Source organism: Amphibalanus amphitrite, unplaced genomic scaffold, assembly GCF_019059575.1.
Source record: "Amphibalanus amphitrite isolate SeventyFive unplaced genomic scaffold, NRLGWU_Aamphi_draft 000885F_arrow, whole genome shotgun sequence".
In the NCBI taxonomy this organism is placed as follows: Eukaryota; Metazoa; Arthropoda; class Thecostraca; order Balanomorpha; family Balanidae; genus Amphibalanus; species Amphibalanus amphitrite.
In genome coordinates, this window is record NW_024882379.1 from 97,031 (window position 1) to 117,362 (window position 20,332).

General features: G+C 52.4%; 1 protein-coding gene across 1 annotated transcript in view; it reads left to right on the top strand.

Moving 5' to 3' along the window:
* LOC122367642 overlaps positions 1-20,332 on the top strand; it is a gene marked incomplete at its 5' end in the record, with an annotated part of 123,978 nt that overhangs the window by 94,556 nt on the left and 9,090 nt on the right. The window contains 6 exons of the mRNA XM_043340953.1: positions 2,885-3,009; positions 7,661-8,925; positions 10,047-10,324; positions 14,542-14,745; positions 16,895-16,998; positions 19,384-19,548. Coding sequence (XP_043196888.1) covers positions 2,885-3,009; positions 7,661-8,925; positions 10,047-10,324; positions 14,542-14,745; positions 16,895-16,998; positions 19,384-19,548 — 2,141 coding nt within the window. The remainder of the gene's footprint in view (positions 1-2,884; positions 3,010-7,660; positions 8,926-10,046; positions 10,325-14,541; positions 14,746-16,894; positions 16,999-19,383; positions 19,549-20,332) is intronic.

Sequence of the window (20,332 nt, forward strand, 5' to 3'; positions counted from 1 at the left end):
GAACGACACATGATTAAAATACAACTCTGGCTTCACGGTTATGATGCTATACATTTATGCAGTGACAATAATGTTTAGGATTTTGTTATTGCTTTTACCTTTTGTTCTTTTCAGGACTGACGTAGCTGAAACACTTCCTGTCAACCTCGCCACCACCACCACTGGCACGTCCGTTGCTACTTGCTTGCTCCACCTCCCCACCAAAACCATCGCTCTCTCGGCTACCAACACCATCGCCCCTTCCTTCAACACCACTCTTGCTACCGTCACAACCACCACCATCACCGCCATCGCCATCGCCATCGCCATCGCTCCACCATCGCCATCCCCCTCCACCACCGCGGCCATCGCTCCCTCCGCCACCGTCACAGACAGCTGTCTCCTCTTGTCCCACGCGGGGGCTTAACGTCAACACAGACCATGCATAATGCATGCAGCGGGGGCATTGACGTAACCTCCATATGGGAAGTACTTTCGAGGTACGGCACACCACGGGCAGTTCGAAGTCGATTCCTGTCGCTCGCGGGCGGAGAATCGAATGCGCTTTTTTGTCCCGTGCCATGAAAGGTGGATTTTATGGACAGAGTTAGCCCGCCTAGTTGCCTCGAATGACCCGTCAACCACATACTGAGACCGATTTCCTGGAATTGTCAGACCGAGCTCATTTACAATGGTTATTGCTTAGCGATAGAAATATCAATAAATCGTTCGCTGTCCTCATGCTAGGCTGCTGTTTCTCAGAACCGCCGTGTCAATTACTTTTCAATCCCGGTTCTCTTGGCATCTTTCCAAAGGTGGCATCTTGATGAGCGTCAAAAGATCCATGGGGATGATATAGTCTATAATTTGAATTGCATAAAACACGCAATTAATATGATAACATTGGCAATACAACGCTGAAACGAATCAACAATGCCACTTCACAACCGACAGCTATCACTATGTGACTGACGGCTGAACCGTTTGGCCTTGCCACGTGAGAAATCACGCCACCCAGCGCGTAGTAAACGGTTGACCTCGCAGACAGTATGCCAGCGTGGGAACCCAGAGAGCCACGATCAGCCACCTGACTGCCTGACAGCCTGTCTCTGCGGGATGTCGGAGGGTGTCCCAGCGGAACGTTTACACTGTCAGTGTATGGAAATGCGTCACGATATCTCCCTGATGGGGATATAAGGGTGAGACTTTAGTCTCGGCAGTCGAAGCAGACGATGACTGGAGAGAGTGCTAAGCCAGAGGAACAGTGAGACAGTGTTGACACCAGGGAGGAGTCACAGTCTGTTTGGGTCGCACAGGAACTGAGTCACGCCTGTGGTTATGTTTGCCCCTGCGATGTTTGTGTATGGTTCAGTGCATCTGTCGGGGAGTTCTAGGGTAGTCCACTGCGTGTGTCTGGGAGTTCTATGATAGTTCGTTGCGTGTGTCAGGGATTTCTAGGCTTGTCCGTTGCGTGCGCTGGGATTTCTGCAGAAGTCTGTGGCATATTCCTGATAGTTCTGAGGCTATCTGTGAGCCTCTCAGTGGCTATGTTGAAGGCCCGTTGCGCCGCTTCCAGAACTCCCAATTCCGACGGTGTGGTCGGTCGTGCCTCTCTAATAGCTCTATGGTTTGCGTCCCTCTGATACCCTGCTGAGGTGAAATGGAGACGCTGCTGGGATGGGATAGAGACATTTGTCACTGAGAGACGACACGCGGCTGATCGCAGAGGTAATACGGTTCAGGACACCATCATCGATCAATGACTGGGGTCAGTCAAACACACATTGAGTCAGAGGGAAGGGAACCGTGGCGTATTTCAGTTTCTGAATACGCTGTCAACCAGTCCTGTGAAAACGGAAGACGTTGAAGTTCACTGTGCTCATATTAATTCTTTGAAGCGAGATTTCATTAGGATGCTTTTCTTGGACATACCTGGAGTGTATGTCTGTACCCTGTAACCCCATGCCAGCACAGGTGCCTAACCAGCATTACCTATAACAGTTACTCATTTGCATCTGAGCTGCATGCGTCTGCATTTTCTGGCACAAACGACCAAAATTTCGCGGAAATCTTTTGAAGACGCAATGAATGCGATTCAGTATTCTTGCGAGCCCTCGCTAGTCCCATATAACTACCCGGCGTGGTCAATTATATCGAAACTGCATGCATAAACTAGCGCAAAGGTAAAAAAAAAAATATTAGCGCACGCGAACTCACACATCCGATCAGCTGTCTGACTGCCCACTGCTCCCTCGCCTCCCCCCTCCCCCCCAGCGAGTCCCAAGGGTCGGTCCGGCCGGCCGTTGTTCGGAAGTGCCACTGTTTCCGGTGTTGATAGCGCCCGCCGGGTCAGTCGGACGTCCCTCCGGTGACCGGCTCCGGAATCTAGACAGACTCAGTGCGACTCTGTGGCTGACTAGGGGCGGGCTGTGTCAAGAGTGGACGGTGAGAGAGGCTGTGGGGTCTTGTAGCCCTCTGGGCGGGCTGAGAGTGACTCTCGTGAGGCTGTGTGACAGTGGGCTTTTGAGCGAGATCGATGGATACGAAGTGGTTGGAGAATGACTGATCGGGGAACCGGAGTCGGGCAGAGACAGGTATGCGACGTAATCGGCAACGCGGTATTGCCGCGGTGTGTGGCTGTAGATACGGCAGCTTGTTAGATTAAAATCAATTTCTCTTATGTTTGTATCTATTACATGCTTCTTCAATTTGAAGTTAACCCACATAGCTCAAATTGCTTTGGAGGAGAAGAGGATGGATGTGTTCCGACGGCCATTTAGCTTACAAGTATGAAGCCTGCAATCGCTACAGCCTGTTCTCAGTCCTGCAATATCATGACCGTTCCTTATCCTCAGCACCATGACCCTTTACCAGGGGCTGACGTTCCTCTTTTTGCTTTCCGCAGGCTCGGAGGAGGGTGGCGTTGCGCTGCTGACCACCGGCGGCCCGCCCCCTATGACCCAGCTGGTGCCGGGACTTCAGGAGAACGTCCAGGACACCTCCAACCTCGCCCTGCCACAGGACCTGCAGGTGAGCACGGGGACGATCAGGGTGAAATGATGCTGTTATTTGAAAGGGAAGGGGAGTGGAGTGTGGGTGATAGAGGCGTGATGTGGTGCTCCGTGCCGTGTTAGATAGAAGTATTGGTGTGTGGATGGAGTATACGGCGGTGTTTGGCGTTTACTGATCTCAAGAGCCGTTGATTGGTGTGTTTGGTGTGTTGTTGGTGTTAGAGCATTTGATTTACAGTTGTGTGTTGAGTTGGATTCCTTTGTCTGTGTGTTATTGTTGTTTGCGCACAGCTTTGTGTGCGACGCGTTTGAAGCAGCATGGGTGGTTAACCTTCTCTCCCGGGCGTTCCTCGGTCGTGTTGGGGAGGGGGGCCGCTGAAGCCGTGTTCAGACCGGGTGTCTGGCGTTCCGGTCATGATGTCAATGTGTCTGCCGACGCCGCCAGATGTTTTCCATGTGGCCCGTGGGTTTAGGCGACGTCATCTCAGCAGGGGATGTAAATACTGTCGTTATAGGTCGTATATATGTGAGTCACCTTTTTCATGGTCATATGCAGGCTGAGAAATACTGTGTTGAAATTAGATATAAAAGCAAGAGTGCGGAAGCATGACGCTAACCCAATGCTATAGACATCGTTTGGTAGCACTCCAAAATTTTGACACCGGTCTGTTGCCAGCATGGCCACTAGAATAGGTCGATTCCGTTCCAACTAAACTGCCCAGTACTCCCGCCATCCACGGTGGAGTTTAATTATTCAGCTCCGTAAACAATTAGTGTGGCCTGAAGCGGATCAATGCCACAATATATGCTGACGTGAGGCCCAAACTTTCTGCCCCGTCAAATGGACCAAATAGCACACAGTGCACTAGGCAGTGCAAGGTAATGGTTCGTTTACTAAACACTAACGGAATTAGTTTCGATTTCTAACCTTTGAAGCCCTACCTAAATAAAGTTATCCGCTTATGTAAAACGCTTATGGAATGGGGTTTTCCTGTGAATTCCACTTTGGAAGGTGTGACGACTGACAAACTACATGCATATCATTGTCATTTTAAACCAAGCTTTGGAAAATATGTCTACAGCCTATCCCAAATATATCGTTGAGTTTTAACATTGAGTTTTCAACTTTCTTTGATTGTGGTCAGAAGAGAACGCAATCAACATTCAGACTATTTCCAATGCTGCTCGATTCGGATTTTTGTTTTTACCATTGATGAAACTCATTTCCCACGATTTCGCTCAGTCGTCTCCTTCAGGTTGCGCTGGGTTTGGGCCCGGATGTGGTCGCTCCTCTAACCACCATCATCATCTCAACAATTGGCCGCGGTGGCCGGTCGCAAAGAGCGGAGAAACCCCGCCAGGCCGGCCGGGCTGTGACCGGTGACCGGTCCGCGCCGTCCGCTGGGAAAGTGTCCTCGGGAGTGGCCAGCAGGCCGGAGCGGCCGGCGCCCCAAGTTCCCACGGGACCGTCGAACAGGATGCGGACAGACGGGAGCCGAAATCGCACCCCTCCCCAGTTGGTTCCGATTTGTGTGTCACCATGGGTGCTCAGAATTATAAAGAAAATGGTACTTCCAATATCAATTCAGTTCTCCGGGAAAACAATCAGGCTTACAGCATACTTTTTGTCGAAATTCATTCAGGATGATGCAAGGAATGATAAATGATATCTGCTATTGATTCATTGATGTCGGAGGAAACCTTCAATTTCTTTCATGTTTTGTAATTAGGTGGCCATTCGTCAAAAGCTGTCGTGTTCGTTAATTGCATGACCCCCATTTATGTCTAATGCGATGGCACCCTTTTCAATGTCATTGAAAGGAATCGACCTGAAATTATCTTCGACTGCTGGGTTTTGATTTCAAACCATGCTACATTGATTATTGCATTTAAACCCTTTCTCTGGATTTACATGACATGAGCTTGTCAGAAGGGGCATGTTCAGCGCAGCGCACCAAGAGCGAGAGTTTCTTTTTATGTCCGATAGATGTCACTAGTGATGCCGCCTGAAGGTATGCTGTACCGCAGTGCCTCAAACCGTGTAACTGAACGCGGTTACGAGGGAGGGGCGCGGCCGAGAAAGCTGCGTTATTTGATCCGCAAAGCGCCTAACCGTGTCCATGTCGCTCAGGCCATCTATTTTATCGATTGTCTGTCGTCCATGTGCATAATGTGCAGCTGGCCCACTTTATAACCCGGCCGACAGTTTGGCGACGCAATGGCGGACCGATGGCAAACGGCGGGCGGGCTTTTGTAGGTAATATGTTTTATCGGATTGTTTTAACTTTTTTAATATTGTATTTCAATAGAAGAAGGTTGTAATAACTAAAAACTTGAAAAAAAATGCGAAATTTGAACAATTCGCTTGATGCATAACGAACTGCCGTAAAAACCGTGGCGGCGCGGCGCGGCGGTGGGACCGCGCCGCGCGGTGGGACCGCGGCGCGCTACCTATCACCGCACCGGCGATGTAAAGGACGCTCTTTTCACGAAGGGCGACTCTTCGATGTCACCAGGCAGTGGGCGGCGGCGGTGTCTCGTCCTGGTTTACACACGGTTCCAGCTGTGACGCCGGAGCTGGCGGAACTCAGCTTATTTCAGGCCCAGTGGAGGATGACCCGTGACTGCATGGTCTCTTCTCTGTCTGTTGCCGTCTGTCACCATCTGTAACGCGAGTTCTGTGTCGCACTGGGCGGTCCCTCAGGCTGCGAGTGCTTAGTGGGTTTCCAGGGTCTCCAAAAGTCATGCTTGGATTGCAGATTTCAACAGGGAAGTAGGTCTAGAACCCACAGTTCGGCAATTGTTTCCTTTGCACATGCACATCATTGAGTGAAAAGGGTTCGGTACTTTCTACTTATGCGTGGCTCCCTGTGGCAGTGAAAAGTAGATTATGGCTTTTCTAAAAAAGGACTCTTACTGCAGTTTCTGAGCTTCAAAAATCCACTTATCTTCTGCTACATAAAAATTACGGCCCTTATAAATTATTCTACTGTATCGGTGTTTGGTCCTCGTCCGTTAGTATCAACTGTGCCTGCTCCTCCCGCCCCATCTGCCCACCGAAGCTCTGAACGCAGCCGGACACCTTGAGGCAGCTGGCCAGCAGCTGCGGCGGCGCCCTCTGTGTGACCTGTGCTCCCTTCAGCCCGTCGCAGCCGCCTCTCACAGGGCGGCCGAGTCGCCGCCGGCGCCGGCCCGGCGACTGTTTGGACACAACCGTTGGCCGTCGCCGACATGCTCCATTACCGGTTACTTGGAGTCGTATTCCATGTCGGCAGCTGCACATGGCTGTGATCCGTGTTTTCGTTCGGGAAATACGACCTGATGCTGATAGGAGGCGCCGATACGATGGTATTTGTTTTGTGTGTTCTCAGGAATGGTTTGGTTCTCTCAGAGTGGCTTGTTGAGGTTGCTGCTGGTTTTGGTGTTAATTATTTGGGTCATGTTTGTTGTTGCGAAAGCGATGATGAAAGAGTTGCCAGCTTTCATCTTTGAAAACAGACAAAAATATATTTATCGTCGCGATGCTAACTCCGACGCTAACAGAGTTTCGCTTAGAAAGGTAACCAATTCTTTGGGAGCTGCTTAACTTTCCCTTTCTCTGACCTAGTCTTAAAGTGCGGTTCGGCTATTTTTGTTCAGAAAAGCGTGGGAACGTATAGGCGCTGCACCATCCATCCACGTTTTGAGCTGCAGTAGCGGGGGCGTATTATGAAAGATTAAAAATCTCAACTAAGTCCATTGCTTACGTAACTTACAAATTCACACTGCTACTGTCGACACACACCTTTATCAGACGGCACTTCCAGGACCTCACACCAGTGTCGCTCCCTATTTGGATTCTGATCTCCATATCATTCAAAAGTTCCCACGATTACGTAGCCTATATCGTACCACGTGATTTTTCGCGTTTTTCTGCACCCGGCAGAGTAAGGTTGCAGCAATATGACGCACAGGCGCGGGGGATGGGGGCGGGGATGGGGTGGGGCCCTTGTTCACTGCCCAGTCCAACCGGCCCGGCCCGGCCTTGCTGCCGACACGGTGCCTGTGAGTCTGCGGCGCGACTGGCCAGTCAGCTGCAGGACGCAGCCGCTGTGCGGTGGGCGCTCGGTGCAATGGTGCAGCGTTAGTGGTGCTGTGGTGACGGTGTGGTGACGCGGTCTGGGGCAGTGCTGACTGGTGGTGAGGTGGTGCACCCTGGAGCGCTCCTCCACAGGTGTGTGTCTGTCTGTCAGTGGGTGTCCCGCTCGTACACACCTGTGTGCAGAAAGGCGTGTCTCGCAGATCGGTAGCAGATATCGGGTGTCAAGTGGTAGCCTCTTGAGTCGAGAGCTCCACTGTCGGTCTGTTGAGAGGTGATTGGGAGGGGAGATTTAGAACAAGTCCCGTCCCTGATTAACAGCTGATGTGAGTTGTTTTATGTTGTCCTCTGGTTTATAGCTCTTATATCGTCTCTCTGATGGAAACGAAGTACTTGTATATTATTTTTATGTCTTACTTTTAGTGCCTATTTGCAAAACCTAATGTTTGCTTACTCTATCAAACCCCTCTGCCATTTCGGCACGAAGATCAGCCGCCGCCTGACCTGTGCGACCCCTCTCCATCCCACATCTGACCCACAGCTGACCCGACCGACCCCTGCATACCATCTCTGACCCCTCTCCCTCCGGCAGGACCTGAAAATCGCCACGCCGGACAAGCTGCGCCGGCACTCCGACTCGGACCATTTCGTTATGAAGAGGCCTCTGTCGCACTACATGTCAGACAAAAGCCACAAGCGCCTGGCGCGTGCCGTCTCTGAGTCGGGCGACGCGCTGCCGCAGCTGGCACTTGCGGACGTACTCGAGTCGTCGCTGCTGCAGGGGGACTACCCGGCGCACGTGGACGAGACGCCCAGCGCCGGCGGCGACACCGGCTATATGCCCCAGGACGATGTGTTCGGTACTGTGGAGCTGGAGGAGTCCGGCTCGCTGAATGACGTCGGTCAGGGCCTCCTCGAGTCGGCTGGAGGGTACGGTGCCAGTCCCGGTCTGCAGCAGTTTTCGGAGGTCTCCTCCTACAACCGACCACTGCAGAGTCCTACAGTGAACCAGAGCAACCAGGAGGCGATCGGCCCGCCGGCGCCGCCTCCGCCGCCGCCCCCGCCGCCGCCATCGGCCATGTACCCATCCTACGGCGCCTACTCGCCCTTGCCCTCGCCACAGGTGTTTCAGTACCCTCCACACTCGCACGGCTCGCCGGCGGGGTCACCGTTGGCCGCGCGGCATTCACCAATGCTGCAGTCACCTCTGGCTGCCGCACAGAGCTCGCCATTACACAAGGAGCCTCAGAGCAAGTTTGCCTACATCATGTCACGATCTGGTGTGCTGGGTCACATGCAGTCTCCTCTGGCGTCGCCGGCGTACCAGGGATCCGGCTACCCGGCGGTGAGCACGGCTCAGCTAGACGGAGCGCCACAGATGAGTCTCTCACCGGCCCAGTACGTATCTCACCACCAGCAGTCGCCATCCCAGCAGCAGCAACAGCAGCAGCAGAGCTACCAACCCCCAATGGCCAGCCACGACTACAACCTGCACGGCTTCGACGGAAACCTGTCTGGGTATGGCGGCACCTACCACCCGGCTACCTCCCAGGACAGTGGCGCCTACTCCGCACCCTCCGCCGGCTACCAGCCCAGCTATACGGTGCTTATGAGCTCGCAGGCATCGCAGATCGGCGACGGCAAGACCACGCTGAACGGCCGGGCGGGCGGCGAGTATTACGTCAGTGCGGGCGGGGGAGGAGGTGGTGACCCAGGAGGGTATGGGGGAGAGTGGAGCGCGTCCGAGCGACGACAGGGGCAGTATGAGACCCAGTACGGCGGCGAGTATCGGCTCCAGGGCTACCGGGCACCAGGACAAGAGGACGGCGACGAGGATGTCTTCCTCAGCCCCGGAGTGTGAGTACCGCTGGGGAAGAGGGAGAGAGGGAGGGAGAGAGAGAGAGAGAGAGGGGGGGGGGTGAGAGGGTGAGAGGGAGGGGGAGTGTGGAGGGTCAGTGACCTGGCCGCGGGTGGTCACCTGCAGAGCCGGTTCCGGATGGGATTTGCGGTAATACTCCCGCCCATATGGCAAGATGATAACTATTTATTTGACGCCGTGAATCCGCAACGAGCAGTGCTCCCGCGGACTGCCGGTTGTGAGCTCATTTGAGCCTATTTTGTTTGCTTTGACGTCTGTTTTGGCATGGCTAAATATCCTGGTGGAACGAGCTCCCACAGCTTCTTCGTTGCAGTCCATGTTTCCACGCGACTCAGAAGCGATTTCTTTGGCGCTCGTCCGTTTGTTAAATCGTCTTAGCTGGGATAATCCGCTGCTCTAATGCGGCGTTTTTGCACGGAATTCCCGGCGGCGTCACACTGTCTTGGGCGTAAATGTTGGTGTAGAAGACCACCGCGTCTTCTCGTTCACCCAGTAACTCAGCCACTTTTTTTTCTAACACAGCTCCCGCCCTATCACCATGCTCAACCTCACCTCAGAGAGCCTCCACGCTCCTACCCAATTTTGGGACTGGATGTTCTTATCCTGCTGAGTTGCGGCTGGCTGATTATATCCCATATCCGTCACGGCGGTGTACGCCGTCTCAGGGCAGCTAAAACGACTAATCTTCTTTGCATGTTTTCAGCTAATTCAGAGTCAAGTCTGTTACTTTGGATTTGGTAAATCAGCCATATACTAGAGGCCACCCTGATCGCTTTTTTGCGAGCATCTTGATATTTTCGTCTCCAGATAAAGCCAGGAAATTGAAACATACATGAATGATGGATATACCTACCACAATCAGAAAACCTTCTTTCTTTATTTTGTCTCTGTCCCTCCCATCTGACTTTTCCCTCGAAAGCTGAGATCCTTCTCTTCTTATAGGTACTCGTAAATAAGAAACTTGGCTCTCGGCGTTGCCAGGTTCTCGGGTGACTCTGCGTCACCTGACCTCTGTTCTCCATTCCCTGACCTCTCATCTGACCTCTGACCTCCACTGACCTCTCTGACCTCCCCTCTGACCTCTCTGCCCCTCCCACAGGCTCTCTGGCGGCCCTCTGCGGCAGCGGAAGCGGCGGCCGGCGCCGCTGTTCATCCCGCCGCAGGTCCACAGTCATCAATACCAGTCGAGTCTGCGGTCGCCGGCGCTGTACGACCCGTCGGCGCCCTCAGCGAGGTCCACGCCGCCCTACACGGCGCCGCCAATGTTGCCGCCCAGCCGGCCGGGCCCGGGCCTCTACTGGAACCTGCTGCCCGCCTCCGGGCCGGGACAGCCGCGCTCGGCACCCGCCCAGCCGCGCCACGCCGGAGCGAGACGAAGTAAGTCGGGAACGAGCGGGTCGTGGTGGGGTGGGTCGTCCTGATGAGATAAGAATAGGTAGGTCTAATAGCATCATATTGATTGATTTCTGTTACGACCGAACCATCGATGACAGATACGTGTTGCGTCGTTCATTCGGAAACGGAACGGCAAGCGCACACACATCCAAGTAATGATTGATAATGGAACGATTTCGGATCCCAAATAAGGCTGATTAATAATTTTGCCGTGTTATTAGTATTACCTGCGATATAAGTATGAAGCACCACGTCAACCTGCGGTCTCCAAAACACTGCAAGCTGGTCGGTTTCCGTATCTCATTACCTCAATGTTGACTCCTCGATCTGACGACGATCGCCGATCATTCTCTCATCGAGCCACCTGATTTAGAGCCTGCATTCCGCGAGCTCTTGTGGACAGAGGGGTGGCACGACTGTCAATCTGATTAGCCCGCCGGTGACCACATCCGATACGGCCAGATCTGGGGCCTCTCTGCCCGCCCGGCCAGTGCTGTCATTTTCCTCCTCTGTCGATCTCAGTTGGCCGCAAATGTCTCAGGATCGGCCAGAATTTATCCTTGTACTTTCCTTTTCCCATGCCGCTCTCTAGTACGCAAACTCTGAGCGAACTGGTGATTTTTGTGCGGCGATTTTTTTTGTGGTTGCGGTCGATTGCGACTCTAGTGATGTCAAGGCAAGACTGGGCGAGGCCAGTCTAGAGGCACTGTCTGGGATAGGCACTGGCGGTAAAGAGAAATTCCTCCCAGCCTCGCTGTCTGGATTCGCTGTCTCTCGCTGTCTCTCACCAACCCTCTTGTCCTCGGCTCTCTCCTGTGACAAAAATGCCACCCTGCCGAGTTAACCGCCCTTGGAGCCAGTTGGCGTCTCATTGCACACGTAAAGTGGGCCATTCCTGGCATAGCGAGCCCTGTTCTGCCCCGCGGCGGCGCTGTTGAATCGACAATGACCAGTCGTCAGGAATAGCCGCGGCCTCTCCGGCACTCCGGCCCGAGGCGGGGAACAGGGAAGATGTGGAATGTGGAGACTCTGGCGAGAGCTTTGTCAGAGAGGGTGGAGACGGGGGACTGTCAGACGCTGCCAGAGGATCGGAGAACATGGGTAGGGACAGAGGAGAGAGAGAGAGAGAGAGAGAGAGAGAGAGAGAGAGAGAGAGAGAGAGAGAGAGAGAGAGAGAGAGAGAGAGAGAGAGAGAGAGAGGGCGAGAGGGAGTGGAGCCCGGTTGTCGGACGCCACTCTCCATCAATCTTGAATTCTCGAACGTCTACTGACGCCTCATCATGGTGTCGCCACCAATGTATACAGTTCATGGCGGCATCATTTGATGTTTTCACACTAAGGCTAATTGTTAAACATTCCGACTTGTTCCGATTCAATCGACATCCATCTGCGAGAGCAGAAAGAGAACGTGTAAGAGCATCAGTCGCATGTCCTCCTCACAGCAATGAGCTTCCCGCTGATGAAAGACAGAAGCAAATGCCACTCCTCTGGCACTTGCGCGGCGTGTGTCTGCTCATTTGCGTACCAGCGCATGAATGCGCCGAGTTGATGAGTGTCCTTGATGAGTGTTGCGCCCTTCGCGGGTGCCGCTATTTGTTTTTCAACCTCAGCGACCGGCGGGCTGGACCAAATCAAGGCAGCCGTTATCCGCAACTATTTATCGCGTAAATAGACGTCCCGACTGATAATGGCGGATAAATATTTATTGGACGTCCTGCTGGTGAACGCCGGGACGCCGGTCCCAGCTCGCGGGGCGCCGTATACGACGGACACAGGACAACGGTGTACCGAGGGCCTCAGAGTCGACAGGGTTTAGATTGTGTGCTTCATATTTTCCAGTAACGGTAACCAGAAAACATGAGCGCGACAACGGTTGGTTTCTGTAACCAGTCAGAAACGCTCTGCTGGCTTTCGTAGCCAGACTGGGTCGTTCTTGAAAACACGGCTCGACATAGGGTGTGGCAGATTTCAGTTTCCCTCGTGGAGCGAACAGCTCGCGCTTCTGTCGGACCGTTTCGGCGGCTTTGTCGGAATGTTGCTTGGGCGTGGCTCTGGTAGATCACTCTCCGAGACACGCTGGTTTCTGCTCTGAGAATGTAACCGCCTAGAAAGTCGAAGGCGGGGATTGAAGTCTCCTGCGACTAGGCACAGTTGTAGGCCGACGACAGGCAAATACCTTGTTCGACAAGTGTTTCATCTGGCTTCAGGCTCGGCTATCCGCAACCGTCCGCACTCGGTCGCACCTCTTGCGCCCGCCTCCTTACGAGACACGCAGCTCTTTGTCTCCCTCCGAAGGCCACCCTGATCGCCGCTCGTCCATACCACATCTAGCCCCCGTCGCCGATTTGGCCAACCTTCTGCGAACCGCTCTCATAATTCGTACGAAGAGCCGGCGTGCAAGGAGGTGTTAATTCAGGCCGGGGCCGGTTTTGGCGCGCGGGACCGTCTCGGCGGTGGCGGCGGACTTTTGGCGTCGTTAGCACCGGTTAGCTGCCGTTGCCGTGTCGAGGTGAAGTAATACGGAGGGATTACAAGCTACATGGTGTGCTGGACGAGACGAAATCGGGTGACGACCGGCCGGAGACTGAGGGCGACGGGTGGTAATATATGGACGGTGTACATGGGTGGACACTGTGACACTGCGTAGTGCTGTCGATGTACTTCTGTCGATGTGTCCCTGACTGTGTGACGGTGAACGGATGAACCTGAAAGCACAGGAATGTCACACACTTTGAGGTAACAGCGTGGAACGTTGTCTTTGTCTCGCCCTTCTCACCAAGTAGAACGATCATTGGGACGGTCGGCTCCAGCCCCGCTGTCTATTTCTTATTTACTGTGCGAGAGACTGAAGCGGACCGGGACTAGGATGGTGCCTGCGGGACAACTCGATGCCACAATGGCTGAGCTGACGGTGCTTCTGGCACACCACTTGTTGCTATCGCCACGATGTATAGCTAAGAACGTAACGTCTTATCTTCTCGCACCTTGAACCGCGTCCCCGATAGTGCAAGTATCACCATCAGTTGCCATATTTGCCGCTGATGGGCTCACTGTTGACGTCAATGTCACCGAATCAAACGCCAACGCCAGGCTATTAGCGTAATTAATTGTAAGCTTAAGATATTTCGTTTATTTATTCGCCACCACTGGGCTGTAAGTGACAAATGTACTGTGTTGATTAGACACCAAGCCCAAACATTTATTATTCTTATCCAAACCTGGGGATCTGAACCTGAAATCAGTCATGGATGGTGTCCACCGAGCTTGTCTCAAAAGCATCACTCGATCCATCATTGGAGATGAGTCACTGGACAGGTCTTCAAGAGCCTTTTCCCAAGTACGTCTCTAGATTCAACTCAGGTCTTGTCCCAAGTCGCGCCTCCGGCTGTCTGAGACTACATCCTCAAACAGAGAAGTGTCGCCCAAGTCCTTTGCCTCCCCCCCCCCCCCCCACATGCCTCCTTATGCGAATCGTGCTCCCTGTTTTGCCTCTTGCCCGCCCTGTCACAACATAGAGCTGGTGCCTGTTGAGTCGACTGCACGACTCAGCCCGATACGAGTCTCAACGTCAGCCGCTGTGTGTTTGTTTGTGTGCGTGTGGGTGAGCCGGGATTCAAGGACAGCCTCAACGAACCAGCATAGAATGTCTATTAGGCCATCTGCTCGGGCAAAAAGTCGATCCCGTCTGATTCATCATTTATGCGCTGCACTATTAGAAAGGCTTTTAGCGAGACAAAGATGACGGCCTTTATGCTTAGTGCGGACTGTTCCCCTAGTTATCAAAAGCGTCTTTCCCTTATTTTGTACTTGATCATTAAACGCGACGAATGCCTGACTTTTTGTTTTGCGGGATTGCTGAGAAGGCGATGGTTTAACACTTGTGCTACAAGCTCCAGGGCTTTATTTTGCGAAAAAAACATAAATCATAGCGTTACAGCATCAAATACGCAGGTTTCAACATAGGCCCCCTGATCTGTGGAAAGCTAAAGCTTTTTGAAAAGTAAGTGTCTTCATTTTCCAAACTTAGTGCATTTGGAGGAGAATATTAGAGGGATAACACAATACATTAGTTTGTTGTCGAAAATCAGGCAACGTTTGTAACATTTAATTTACCTGCTGGCCGTAAACCTGAGAAACCTGCTAAACAATCATTTCCAGATGAGCCAAGATGCTAACCGCCTTCTCTATCCGCCCTGCAGACAGTCTATCGGAGCAACAGCAGATGGACTTTTACATGGAGCTGCCGCCGGAGACGGACGTCATTGCGCACATCAACGTCGGCCCCAAGTACCAGGCCACGGTGCCCGAGTATGTGGGCGACACGCGCCCCGTCGGTCTCGACGTGCACCGCGCCGAGCTGGTCTGGCACCCGCGCACTCTGGAGAAAATACCGCAGCGCGAACGTGAGTACTGAGTGTTTGGTGGTGGTGGCTGGCTCGTGTTGCATGATCAACTGTGAATGCATTGTGCTGAGATCGGTAAATGTGTGCCATACGGCAGTCTCAGCTTCCTAATGTGACGTTGCTTATCCGAAAAATCTGTCCGTCCGAAAATCGTCCGCACTACGTCTGTAATAAGACTACAGCCAGGCTTTCCAGAGGCTGGAAAACTTAAAGTTAATGTTTTGTAATGTGGTAATATTATATAATTCCCAAGAATATCGTATGACGCTTTGAGTCCAAGTCTAAGCGAACAAGAAATTGAGCATTGTACAAAATCGAATACCGCATAATTTCCCCTCTGCCGCCTACACTCTATACAGCGAGCGTCAGTTCGTTCGTCAGGCGTCTCTGTGATGGATGTTACCGGTCCAATTATTTCAGCATCACCCGCCCCGTGTATGAACACTGTGGAGAGTGATGGATGAACATTCGGCCGGCCGGTGACATGCCGAGATGGACATTCGTTTATTGTTCATTTGTTTGCCGCTGATTGATATCCTTCCGATCACCAGGGCTTTGGTCAGAGTCAGAGAGTTGAACAATAAACAACACAACAGACAATAGGTTACGCTCCCTGTCTGTCACCGACGGGATGTTGTTTGGGGCGCTGTGTTTGGTGACATTTGAGTTGCTCTTATTGGGAAGAACACCACTGGTACTTGGTAGGTAAACCCCGGTTACGTAACGATGGGACGTTTTCTCAGCTGGGTACCTCCCATGACTCTACATCCGGCCTTTCCCGGTGGTCAGACAGACGGTCATTGTTAGCGCCGTGCGGTGACGCGTGGTTGTCACGAGGGGTTGTCATTCATGTAAGTGACAGCACAACCTCAAGCCCGGTCAGTGGGTACAGCAAGGCAGACGCGCTGTCAGTGCTTAGGGTTGTGTGGAGGGCCCCGGGCCCGTCAGGCCAGCAGCCAGCTGGGCGCGATGGGCCGTAGGCTCATGCACGGTCGTTCGGCCGTGCTGCCTCATGAGGGCCTGACCGAATCCCTTGCCACCCAGGCCCGCTTCGCTCCCTCAGGGCCCGTCTCCCCTCATCAGGGCCGGGTCGCGCAGTCCATATCGATTCCTCATGGTCGGTCTCGGCCCGTCTCACCACTCCAGTCGGACGGCCCGCTTCGCCTCCTCAGGGACGAAGCGACCCGTCTCGACATCGCATGGCCCGCCTCTCGGTTCGTCTCGCCACCCCCGGGCCTGGTCGGGTGGCCCGTCTAGCCCCCTCAGAGCCCTGTCGGGCGGCCCGTTAGACGTGGGCGCGCTTCCTGGAGCTGTTGTGACCACCCAGGTCCCGGCAAGTGACCGGCCCCGTCCAATGATTGGACTTATCGTGCACCGTGTCGAATTCGACCCGCCGACTTCGTCGAAATGCTGAACCCGATGAGTTGTTCCAAATAACCCATCGCAGGAGACGTAAATATTTGAGTTTGATATTTGAGTGATGTATGAGTCGAAGACAGCTGTTGGGTTTCCGGTTCACTGGTTTCGGGGTGACATTTGTCGGTGTTTCGCCGTTCTTAAGCTGTTTGTAACCATAAGTATTATTCAATGGCTGTCCGTGTTTTCCAAGAATCATGTAGATGACGGTAATGTTCAAACAATCCATCAACACTTGTCATTAGAGGTCACTTTGCGGTGACTGGTAGTCATAAACAGACCAGTTTCGGCTATATAGTCTCACCTAAACTATGGTAGTGGTCGAACGGGATTTACACACGCAAAGTAGGGGCCGAGGCGCGACCGTTTCTCCTGGTGACAGTTGTCGTTCAGTGATCAAAGTTTCACCGCCATCGTGCTCATCCACCCTTTATCTGTAATTCAAGTGTTCCGGAATCACCAATATGCAATCTCCACTATTGGACACACCCGGACCCATAATATGACTTATAAAGTTCCTATCTAAAACAATTGGACGATATGTGTCCTGTGTCCCTATTGACCGGTTTCTGAGCACTCAATTGACATGATTTTTTGTTTCCAGTTGAACAAATCAAAGAATTGGGTTCCCAGTTGACATGTTCCATCTGTCCCTGTTGACTGTTAACATGTGCTGTCCTCCCAGTTGACTTGCGACCTCTGTTCCCAATTGACCTGTTTCCTCTGTTTCCAGTTGACATGTATCTGGAGTTTGCGTGCTGCGCCTCGTCACCTGCCGGTGGCCGGAATAAGGAGTACGCCCTCCACCTTCTCCATATGACCGGCGGGAACATCAAGGTCAGTCCCCATCCCGCTCAAACCCTGACCTGATCAACACTCTTCAACACACACTTCTGTGTCTTGACCTTGCTTTTTCACACTCATCCAACAAAAGGAATGCATCAGGCCGCGCCGTCATCATAAGCAACACAAAAACCCCGGCATTGACCCCGCAGAAATGCAACGGACAATCGGACAGACGCCTTTCTCCTTCCGGTCCACTCGCTAGCGCAGCTCAGTCTTGACTCGTAACCTGAGTCCACTCAGGTCTCAGTGCAACACGAAGGGTGGCATCTGACCCCTCGTCATCCCTCACCCCTCCTGACCCTGCACCGACCCTCGTATTGTTTACCAATCCTCTGTTGACTGAAGCTTGGCGCCACGACGGCGGAGGTCTGTACGATGATCCAGCGATATCGCAGTGTGATGTCACACGTCAGCTGGATGACGTCATTAGGTCACCCCTTAGGCATGACTATAAGATTACTGGTATTTGCGTACTGTATGGTGTGGGTGAAAACCATCGTTTAGGACGCCGCACATAAAACTATGGTAGCTCACTACTTCAGTAAACTGGACTATGAAGCGTTATCAACATTTCGAGTTATGAATACTTACTTTGTTGCCCGAAAAAAGTAAAAAATGCGCCCAAAGTCGAATTTCTAGCTAGTAATATATATCCGGGAAGCTGTGGAGAAGAACTTGTATCGGCAGCTTTTGCCGACGGCAAGAGTAGAAAATAAATAAACCATTCATTTCATTGAACGTCCTCGCCTCTGGCTTCACATTCCTCGGATCTCTTGCTAGAATCCCATTCCTGTCATGTTTTATTTTACCAACATCATGGGAAATCTTGTTTTGTGGCTCCGCGTCGCATTCCACACTTAATGAATGCTTTGACCATGAGCACCTGAACTTGCTTGTCTGCGGCGTGCCTCAAAGCCAGTCAATGCCACAACTTTTTCAGCATTCCGAGATAAAGTAAGGCTGGTTTAGACAGCTCCTGTTCAGAACGTAACCCATTATCAGCTGTCAACCTCTCAGAGACAGAGCTGACCGGGAAACTATTTGCCCCTGGTGTTATGAAACATGTTTGGAACCAAACGTCAGGCATATTTGCCAAATGCCGTATCTTACACCATCGAAGTGTTATAATCTTTTCTTATCGGTGGTATTACGGTCAGCTGAACAAATTCCTTGCTCAGCACCATGAATGAGAGGTCGACTCAACCAATACGGGAACCTTGCCTGGAGCTGTCGGATGAAAGCTAGTTTCAGTGCGGAATATGCTCTACCACATGCATGCCAATGCGTTCCGGTGCGCTGTCCTATAAAGCTTTTCGCTACCGTTTCCTTTTCCGGTGTATTGCCATCAAAACATGTTGTCATGCATTTTACTTGTATATGGTTTGTGGTGTAAGTGTTGATGTGAAAAATAGCTTTTGAGCCGTTTCCTAATTTCGATGAAAATGAATAAGAAATGGGAAATACGAGATAAGTGCAATATTGCACTTATACGTTTTTACGTTTTGCACTTATACGTTTTTCTTTTTGTCAAACTAGTTCCACTGTTTTATTTCGGGGCGAATTTGCGACATCGGACCACACCCCAATGCTGCACTATAGTTTCGCAAATCCTGGTCACCGTCCAGTTGCCATTTTTTGGGCCTAATTGCATAATGGGAGTTGAACCCTCGTAATAGGCCAAGGTCATTGCACAAGGTATGGACACATATAGGTGGGCAGTGGGCACAGTCACTGACCGCGTTGCCCAATGAATATAAATCAAATACCACCTTGTTGTTTTATGGTGGTTTGTAACATTATAATGCATAGTTATTCAAACATCGCATGATAAACGAATTTTATACATCCGTCTTCTCCAAGTCATGCGTGATGCGTGTCGAACGGTTACGAGCTATTCATCGAAAACAATAGCAGCTCAGCATACAATGGTCAGTGCCTCTTTCCCAGCTATATATCAGGTGTGTGCGAGAGGGTATGCGCTCGGAAGCTGCTCCTTTTTCCGCATTGCTGTCATTCATAGGGAGACAATGGATATATTTTCAATTGAAAGAAGTAGGTATGTCCTCTAAAATTGTCACGCTACTATTTTGACTTTCCTCTTGTCATGACGGGTTAGTATGACCCCTGCGGCCTCTCGCTCATGGGACCATGACACTTTGTGAACAGTTTTTAACTCTTGTGACCTCGCTATGACCCTATCTGACCCCGCTATGAACTTTCTCTGACCGCAGTGACTTTTTACCCCAATACTACCCGTTTCTAGCCCCTTTTACCTTACTTGGGCCAGTGTCTAACTCTAACCCCTGTGACCCTTGTCTGATCACTGTGACCTCTGTGACCCCACTGTGACCCTCCCCTGGCCCCTGTGACTGGCAGGACGCCATGTACCGTCTGATGCAGCCGACACCGCACCTGCCCAGCGATCACCCACTACTGGCTCTGAGTGGCTCGGAGGCTGGCCGCTGGACCCAGCGCGAGATCCAGACCTTCCAGCAGGCGCTGGCCAAGTACGACAAGGACTTCATGCGCGTCTCCAAGGAGGTGAGTCCCCCCAGCTCAGGCTGTCTTGCCTCAGTTGCTTGGATAGAATTGTTAGAGTTGTACCAGATATAGTCTGCTTTTAGAAATGGTGAATGGTTCTCTAAAAAAACAGATTTTTGTTCCCGTCGTTAGGCGAATCTCAGAAGCAGACCAAATCTATCGATTGCTTTTGAGTCGTGGATGTAAACGCTTGGACCTCTGAATATCAATTATCTAGGAACCTAAATTCATCCATGAGTCATAGTTTATTTTCCCGATGCCACCCGCGTCCCCAAACGCCCTTCCCGCCCCTCCCTCGACGCTTTTCGGGGGACCTCGCCAGGGACGCCGATTAGCGCCAGTATGTACCACCCGAGCGTCACCAGAACCCAGCTGTTCGTCTATTGTTATGACCGACAACAATGCCCACTGCTCGGCCATGGCCCTCCGTCTGTTGGCGCCATTTTTCGTCGCCTACCAGAAAATGGCGGTCGGCAGTCTCCGGGTGTCGGCCTCGGCCCTCTGTCCGCCCTGGCCCTGTGACCAGCGATCGGGTGGGGACCGGTAATCTGCCCGCTTCAGACCCCGCCGCCGCACCGCGCCGCCTCGCGCAACACCGGGTCAGCCGCCTTTGTTCTCAACATTTTTGGCGCGAACTTTTGCCGCGTGCGGCTGCCGACCGCTGCTCTCACGCTCGGCGCGGCGCGAATGCCTGGCGCGCCATTTTTGTAGCGGCGCGATGTCGCCAGATAGTACGGCCGTGTCTTTTTGGAGGTGATCGCCGTTTACGAGGTGGGACAGGGAG